General features: G+C 47.1%; 1 protein-coding gene across 1 annotated transcript in view; it reads left to right on the top strand.

Moving 5' to 3' along the window:
• Window positions 1-289: 289 nt before the first annotated feature.
• Window positions 290-9,164, top strand: part of grm8a (glutamate receptor, metabotropic 8a) — a gene marked incomplete at its 3' end in the record, with an annotated part of 401,396 nt that continues 392,521 nt past the window's right edge. Inside the window, exon 1 of the mRNA XM_080420982.1 lies at window positions 290-398. Within this exon, the coding sequence (XP_080277108.1) occupies window positions 369-398 (30 nt within the window). The 5' untranslated portion in view covers window positions 290-368. The remainder of the gene's footprint in view (window positions 399-9,164) is intronic.

Raw genomic sequence — 9,164 nt, 5'->3', positions numbered from 1 at the left:
ACTCCATCCGGCTGGACGGCGACATCATCCTGGGCGGGCTGTTTCCGGTGCACGCCCGCGGCGACCGCGGCACGCCGTGCGGCGAGCTGAAGAAGGAGAAGGGCATCCACCGCCTGGAGGCCATGATGTTCGCCATCGACCTCATCAACAAGGACCCCGAGCTGCTGCCCAACATCACGCTGGGCGCGCGCATCCTGGACACGTGCTCGCGGGACACGTACGCGCTGGAGCAGTCGCTCACCTTCGTGCAGGCGCTCATCGAGAAGGACGGCTCGGACGTGCGCTGCGCCAACGGCGACCCGCCCATCTTCACCAAGCCGGACAAGATCGTGGGCGTGATCGGAGCGGCCTCCAGCTCCGTGTCCATCATGGTGGCCAACATCCTGCGGCTGTTCAAGGTAGGGGGGCTGATCCCAGACCTGTTTCATAACAGGAACTGGCTGTTCTTTTCTATTCTGTTCCACTCTTAATGCAGTTGTTGTCAACCTGTGGGCCGGGGCCCATATTGCCAGTGGACCCCCAAAATAATTGGCAAAAACTGAAACAATAATGCTTAAAAATGAACGTTAAACATTTTCATAGTATTTATTTTTCTTTAAAACCTTTGAAATATGAGTTTTCAATGTAATACCGATAAACAGGAACTTAACGTGTACTGTGTTAGTTCCATTGATCCAAGCCGGTACACAATCAATTGATTGATCATTAAAAGTTTTTGGGAACATTTTTAGCAAACGTCAAATGGGCCCAAAGGGTGCATGGGCCCATTTGAGTATTCTATTCCATTACACTGCACTTTATTTTACTCTGCTGCATAAAGTTAGAAGCTACAGATGAGTTGTTGAATGTGATAGCTGTTTGTCATTCAACTGGTCCGAATGCCTTGCAATGTGCATTCTATTCTATGCTATTCTATTGTCATGGAGCTCTGGGCCGTTCGGTAGTGGAACTGTGTGTATTTTGGCTATCTGCATGTGTGTGTGGGTCTGTGTGTGTCTGTGTGTGTGTGCGCGTGTGTGCGCGTGTGTGCGCGTGTGTGCGCGAGCGCGTGTGACACCATTGTTCTGCGGTGACATTCTGAACGGTTGCCGTGGCAGCCGTGTTCACTGCTCCCTTCGCCACCATCACAGGAAGATAAAGTTCAATGATGACAACCAATTAAAATGCAGTCAGTCTAGAGAGAGAGAGAGAGAGAGAGAGAGAGAGAGAGAGAGAGAGAGAGAGAGAGAGAGAGAGAGAGAGAGAGAGAGAGAGAGAGAGAGAGAGAGAGAGAGAGAGAGAGAGAGAGAGAGAGAGAGAGGGAGGGGCAAGCTTTTGGAGATTGGATTTGTGTGTGTGTGTGTGTGTGTGTGTGTGTGTGTGTGTGTGCTTGCGCTGGTTTCAAACTATGTCAAGTGGTTCTTGAGGGCAAGTGGTTGTTTGGTGCGCACACATGTGCACTGCTGAAATATGTCAACCCCCACTTTACTGCAGTGTGTGTGTGTGTGTGTGTGTGTGTGTGTGAGATATGATTTGTGGTTAGTTTGTGTATGATGTATGAGAGAAAGAGAACAATGGAGGTGCATGGATCTGTGTGTGTGTGTGTGTGTGTGTGTGTGTGTGTGTGTGTGTGTGTGTGTGTGTGTGTGTGTGTAGTGTGTGTAGGCTTCTTTCTTTTTTAATGCATGTGTGAATGTTAAAGTGTGTGTGTAAATGCGTGCGTGCATGTGTGTGTGTGGCGTGCGTGTGTGTGTGTGTGTGTGTGTGTGTGTGTGTGTGTGTGTGTGTGTGTGTGTGTGTGTGTGTGCTCATTACCCATGTATCTGATTGATCACAGAGAGATAGTGAAATATGAATCCAGTAATGGCACCCATGACATTTCACAGCTACCCCGTTCTGCTTTTACCAACCATGGTGTGTGTGTGTGTGTGTGTGTGTGTGTGTGTGTGTGTGTGTGTGTGAGAGAGAGAGAGAGAGAGAGAGAGAGAGAGAGAGAGAGAGAGAGAGAGAGAGAGAGAGAGAGAGAGAGAGAGAGAGAGAGAGAGAGAGAGAGAGAGAGAGAGAGAGAGAGAGGTTTGCTACTCTGCTTTAGATTCTTAGTAGAATTGTGTTCTTGGAGGGTTTGTGTGTGTCTTATCTGTACTGTGTCCGTTTGCTTTATAAATATTAATCACATTCCAATCCAGCCATTATTTGCCCTGGGTGAGGGGGTTGATAAAAGCACTGAGAGGGTGATAATCATGGTTATCAGGACTGATACAGAAGTAGTTGACCAATCAGCTGGATCTAAAGTGCCCCATGTGGTGAACTGTGACCGTGAGCAACCTCGTTGCAAAATTAACTCTAACATGGCCGCCACCGTTTGCTGGGTTCACTCCGATGGACTGTCAAAAAGAGAGACGAAGGAAGCCATGACGTTGTCCATTTGTTTCTATACTGACCCATTTTTAAGCCACCATTTCAGCGCATTCAACCACCATCTTGGATTTCTGGTCCCGATTCTGGAACCGGAAACGCGCTGGAGCAGTCGAATCGCGAATGCTATTGGGTAGCGATGGTGGGTCTTCACTCAGTAGAACCAATAGAAGCTCTGGAAGCATACACTTTATCATCAATTTTAAAATTAATGGGACCATAATTTACAAACACATATCAAGATAATTGAAAGGAGACTTTAAACTAGCGACTGAAAGCATAACATATTTATGACAATGTTTACTGAGGTAATAAAATCAAGTGTAAAATTCCGGTCAAATAACCATTGAGTTTAATGTCATGAAACGTCTTCTGCAACCGGCAGCAGGGGAAATAGCGACACCTTCTGGCCCATTAATGAGAACTGCAGCGTTTTCATGACTTCCTTATTGGCTTCATTTCCAGCGGCGAATGCTTGCAAGATGAACTCGTCAAACATGGCCGCCACCGTCGCTGCGTGGATGAAATGTTTTTTTTTTTACTCGTTGCCTTTTTCAATAAATAAAAAAATCGGCCTGTGATACACATACATTATGTATACTATGTAAATATATATTTATATATTTGTTCATCAAACAAGCAGCAGCAGCAGCTGCTGGTTTACAGGAGGCTCTTTTAACACACCACAGCAAACCACGCTGGCACAACGCCTCGCTCTCATTTCACTAATAGGATTTGGAACGTTAGCTATAGTGTATGTGTGTGCGTGTGTGCATTGCATGTCAGATGTGAATCCTATGTTTATCGTTATAGGAATGGATGCCTGTGTGGGTGTTCACCGGTTTGTGTGTGTGTGTGTGTGTGTGTTTGTGTGTGTGTGTGTGTGTGTGTGTGTGTGTGTGTGTGTGTGTGTGTGTGTGCGTGTGCGTGTGCGTGTGCGTGTGCGTGCGTGTGCGTGTGCGTGTGCGCATGGACACCTGAACAACACGCACTGACGCAAACAGGTGTGTAGTGCAAAGACTCATTGAGAGCTGCATAATGCAGTTCCTGGGGAAACTGCGTGGGCTCACAGTAAGCAGCTATAGGGAAAATGTTAAGTAGAAATTGCATTTGAGATTAATGTACCTTCAAAACACAAAAAAAGCTTAAATGTTTTGCAATTGAGCAGAATATGTACCTTTTTGGTGTAGCGTGGCGCGTGGCGTCATCGGGTGTCGCCCAGCTCGGGGAAGGCCCCATGCAGTGTTGTTGTTTCGGTGGTTGCGTTGCTGTTGAGGAACAGCTGGAAAAGCCTGTCTTTGTTGGTGGAGCGGTGGGAAACGTATTCCATGAGCCCAGAGCTGCCTCTGGAGACCCGCTAACTGTCCAGTACCTTATTGAAGGCGGCAAGGGTCTGGTGCTGCGGTGACTCGAACCGGGGAGCCGCGAGGTGAGCGGTGAGCGTGCGCTCGAACGCTGGCTCGATTGCGTTGCGGTGGAGAGGCGGCGGGGATCACCGAGGTGATTGGTGGGTTTCCACTCCCGATCAGGAGAATGCGGGCGATGACGTGGGGATGTACGGGACAAACCTGAAGCTGGAGTGGACGGACCGGATAGTGGGAAGATGGTGGAGCGGTGTGAGAAGCTGGATTGGCGGGAGAAGTTTGACTGACCTGAGGGAGGGAAGCTGGACCGGCGGGACTGGCTGGAAGGCAGGATGCTTCTGGACTGGCGGGAGGGGCTGGATTACAGCACTGTTGAGGGTGTCTTTGTATTGCTGCTGGTGTGATTTGTAAGCCTCGGAGTGGACAGTTAAACCGTTTTTTGTGGGCAAGCCGTTCAAGCTGGCGGCCCTTAAGGTCATTACACACCGGCGAATATGCGAATATACGCAACATTCGGACTCGTTCCGAATAATTAAAAGACGCTTTTTCGCTTCGCTTTTTCGCTTTTTCGCTCCATGTAAGCTTGCATTGACTTTATAAGGTTTTAAAAAAAAAAGTATTATTCGCATGAAAAATTCGCCCCCGGTGTGTAAGGGGCTTTAGCTTTGCGGTGGCGGAGGTGGTCGGTGTACCAGGGGGCATAATGGGTGTAGGACAGTGGTTCTCAAAAATGTTCATGTCAAGGACCCCCACATTGACACTTATTAGCCTGCAGACCCCCATTTGAAAATATATGCCAGGGACCCCGATAAGAGAACATTTTTACGGCTCTAGCAGTGATTTTCAACCATTTCAATTTCAAGGACCCCCAGTTTGACATGCATTAGGCTACCGAGCCCATGGCATTTCTATCTCTGGGACCCCAATTTATATTGTAAAATCAATGTTAATTTCGTTAGGGTCCATTTGGTTCCATTTGAACACTCTCAGAGTTACAGACCCATAAGGGTCCATTTGGTTCCTAACTATCCATCATTTAGCTGGGGACCCCCATGGAACTCCCCCAAGGACCCCTGGGGGTCCCCGGACCCCACTTTGAGAACCAATGGTGTAGGAGACAGATTTTGTTTTTATGGGAGCAAGCTTAATTGAGGCAGGTGGAGAGCATTATCGTAACTGTTGACTAGTTCAGTGGGGGAGGCGTTCTGGATGAGTGAGGGGGTCAGAGATGGTATCAGTCAGGAGGGAGGAGAGAGAGGAGTGGCGGATAGATTTGAGGTTGCGGAATGTAATTGAGCGGTTCTGCTCGATGACGGGGGTGGGGATGTCAATGTCTTTTTGTTTTATCCCGCACATTTTTTACCCTTATTTTTCACCCGGTGCCAATTTTCTAAGTGATCCTGGGCACTACACTCCCCTCACCAACCTAGGGAGGTCAGGGCCGAGCTCATGCCTCCTTCAATGCATGAGAGCCAACTGACCTTCTTGTCACCTGACAGGGGGAATTTCCCTGGTTGGACGTAGCGCATGGAAGGAACACGTTATTCCAACCAGTTCCCTTCCCCTCCATCAGGCGACCCGGCTGTCATGGGGGAGGCGGTATAGCGACCAGGATTACTACATGTTTTTGTGGGGGTATTAACTACCCTGAGAGACACGGGGAGAACATGCAAACTCCACACAGAGTTGGCCCTTTCGCCAACCCCACCTAGGATATGGACGCTGATGACACGGAGGAGAAGACACGCTCCCAGCGCCCACAGCGTCCCCGGTGGGAATCGAACCCAGGACCTTCTAGCTGTGAGGCGACATCGCTACCGACTGCGCCACCGTGCCCTGGTGGGGATGTCAATGTCCACGGTGAGGGCCAGGTGGTCAGAGAAGGTGAGGTTTGAGATGTTGAGGTTGCTGATGGTGGTTCCGGTATAGTGCAGGTCCAGGGTGTGTCCTTTTTTATGGGTAGGAAAATCTACACGCTGGGTAATGTTGAAAAAGTGTAGGATGTCCAGGAATTCAGTGGCGGCTGGGGAGTTGTGAAAATGTGAAAACAGATGGTGAGATAGCACAGAGCTGAGTGAGGAATGCAGAAAAGTCAGAAGGGAATGCAGGGTTGGGTTTGGGGGGGGGGGGGGGGGGCCGGGGGGTGGTAGATGATCGCGGTAACCTAGGGGTTTGGGGCCAGACAGTTCAAAAGCCAGGTGTTCAAATGAGAAGGAGATTGGAATGGTAACTGGGCTGATTTATATGTGCTGTGTATATGGCCAAACCACCACCACGTTTGTCGTGGCGTGGTTTGTCCATAATATATAGACATATCCGGGGGGTGTGGTCTGGTTGAGTGACAGATATTCCTGTGGTTTTTGCCTAGGTTTCGGATATGCAAAAGAAATCAATAAAAAACATTTTATGGTGGGAAAATCTACATGCTGGGTAATGTTGAAAACGTTTATGATGTCCAGGAATTCAGTGGTGCCTGGGGAGTTGTGAAAATGTGAAAATTAAAGTCACCTAATAGCAGAACAGATAGTACAGAGCTGAGTGAGGAATGCAGAAAAGTCAGAAGGGAATGCAAGGTTGGGTTTGGGGGGGGGGGGGGGGGGGGGTAGATGATTGCGGTAACATGGGGTTTGGGGCCAGACAGTTTAAAAGCCAGGTGTTCAAATATTGAGGAGGTTGGAATGGTAACTGGGCTGATTTTCTGTCTGTGTAATATGGCCTAACCACCACCACCATGTTTGTCGTGTCGTGTCCATATAGACATATCCGGGGTGTGTGGTCTGGTTGAGTGACATATATTCCTGTGGTTTTTGCCAGGCTTCGGTTAGACAAAATAAATCATTGCAATAAATGATCATTCCTTACGGAAGTGAAATGTACTTGACCTGAGGCACCTGAAAAGATCCATTTTTTTTTCTAGATTTCTTGACAGCTGCTTTTTGAAAATAGCTGATCTACAAGCTGTGAGCTTGTAGATCTGCTATTTTCAAAAAGTCAATGTACCTGTCCTGTGTATTTAGGGTTCAAATGGTATTGCTTTTTAGTTTATGCTACAGTATATATGAATGCTTCTTTTGGGCATGTTTTGGTAGACCTGGCCGGACAGTCCAGCCTCGCTCACATCCAGTAAAGAGTACAGGACTAGTCACATGTTGCCGGACGACTGGAGCTCTCCACCTGCCGATACATCTTGGGATATCTTAAGTCAATGTAGGGGTTAGAACAGCGGTGCAAAATAGGTGCAACAAAAATTGGTTTGGACCAGGGCTGCAACTGCTTATTATATTCTTAGTGATTAGTCAATGGATTGCTTTTTTTGATTAAGCGAATAAAACGTATTAAGCCATATTAAACAAATCAAAACATATCAGATCTTTGCAAGCTCACAACTTTTCACCTATGCTGTCTTTGCAAGCTCACAACTTTTCACCTATGCTGACATGAGAGAGAGAGAGAGAGAGAGAGAGAGAGAGAGAGAGAGAGAGAGAGAGAGAGAGAGAGAGAGAGAGAGAGAGAGAGAGAGAGAGAGATGAGGGAATAATTGACATGTGAAAGGGGTTGGGGGGGCAGCACAGCCCCCGTTTCAATTAGGCAAAGGTGACAAAATACTTGATTGTATCTGTTTGTGTGTGTATGCATGAATGTTTGTGTGTGTGTGTGTGTGTTTGTGTGTTAAGGTTAGGATTAGTCAATAATTGGTGATTGGTAATTACATTGCTGCCTATAGATCGTTGACCCTCTCTCAGGAGTTGGGGCGCCAATCAGCTGTAGAGCAGACCTCCATTACAGCATATAAGTTACTAATCACACAGAGCTGTCAATTCTACACACCTCACAGGACCACAGGCAGTAGATTGAAAACGATCTGCGTCTCTACAGCACTTGCTTCTCAAACATTTTCCTGTCAAGGACCCCCCTCCCCAAATTGATATTGGCTTCGGACCCCCATTTCAAAAGGTTTTGTGTCGGGGACCCGATAAGAGAAGATTTTAGGTGTTTAAAATTGTCCGAATTATTCAAAATGTTTCAAAATGTAAAAAGAAAATCCCATCAAAAAACTCAAACCGGATCTATAAGCTTACAACGCGATGTGTTGTGAGCTTGTATTTCGGCAATTTTTGAATAGCCAAAGTAAAAACATAACATCTATAGTGGTTAGACTTAGATTTTAATGTCATGAACTCCCCAGACCCCACTTTGAGAATCAATGTTTATAGCACCTTCTCCCAGAGTGTTACGTGTTAATAGATGCATGGAATGTTTTGCTGCCAGATATGGTGGTTGCCTGTTCACCTACGGTATGTTTTGTTATTTAGATTTGTTTTGCTTGACCACAAATGCAAAGCATATTATTTAGACAGCATTTTGTTTAGACAGATACAGCGGGCTTGATTTTCACTTGGTAGTTTGTATCCTATTTACTTTGAAGCAATAAGTTGTATTTACTTAACCATATTTTTTTTTACATGGTTTCGTGCCATTTACCCTGACCTTGCACTTGTAAGTCGTCGTTCTGGATAAGTCGTAATATAATTGCAGTCCATTTACCATTGCATCCAGGTCCATTTGGTTACATTTGTATACTCTCTGAGTTACAAATGAATACATGAACACAGAGGATGTTGCTGTGCCCAGCCACACAGCGGAGGCAACCATGCAAGGTGCCAACCGGCTCGCGTGGAGCAGTCAGGGGTTCTGTGTCTTGCTCATGGACACTTCGACATGATGCCTGGAGGAGGGGTAGAGTGCTCAGGGGTTTTGTGGCCGGTAGAGCAGCCCGGATGGGAACCGTGAAGTTCCCAGTTCGATCCCGGGCTCCCCCAGAGTTAGTGTCGAAGCCCTAATTGCTCCAGATGATCAGGTTGGTGCCTTGCATGGTTTCCTCCGCCATCGGTGTGTGAATGCTTGCTCAGGGTGTGACTGCTCTACATGTAAAGTGTATTGAGACAACTTGTTGTGATTTGACACTTTAATAAAATTGAATTGAATTGAATGGGTGAATGTAATGCACAATCTTCTATGTAAAGCGCTTTGGATGAAAGCGCTATATAAATGCACCATTTATCATTTACCAGGGATTGAACCGTGAACGCTTCTGATTCAGAATCAGAACACACGCAGAACACAATCAGAACACACGCACACACAACCGCACAACCGCTCTACCTCCTGAGCCACTGTCTGTGTGTGTGTGTGTGTGTGTGTGTGTGTGTGTGTGTGTGTGTGTGTGTGTGTGTGTGTGTGTGTGTGTGTGTGTGTGTGTGTGTGTGTGTGTGTGTGTGTGTGTGTGTGTGTGTGTGTGTGTGTGTGTGTGTGTGTGTGCAGGGGGGGTTAGTGCATCTCATGCACTTAAAACAGTAACATGCTGATGTGTGATCTGATTGCGACACAGAGTGTGAAGACCTCAGC

The sequence above is a fragment of the Gymnoscopelus braueri genome (assembly GCF_963280865.1).
Source record: "Gymnoscopelus braueri genome assembly, chromosome: 23".
Taxonomy (NCBI): Eukaryota; Metazoa; Chordata; class Actinopteri; order Myctophiformes; family Myctophidae; genus Gymnoscopelus; species Gymnoscopelus braueri.
The sequence above is the reverse complement of the archived record's forward strand: the minus strand, read 5'-3'. Positions and strand labels throughout refer to the sequence as shown.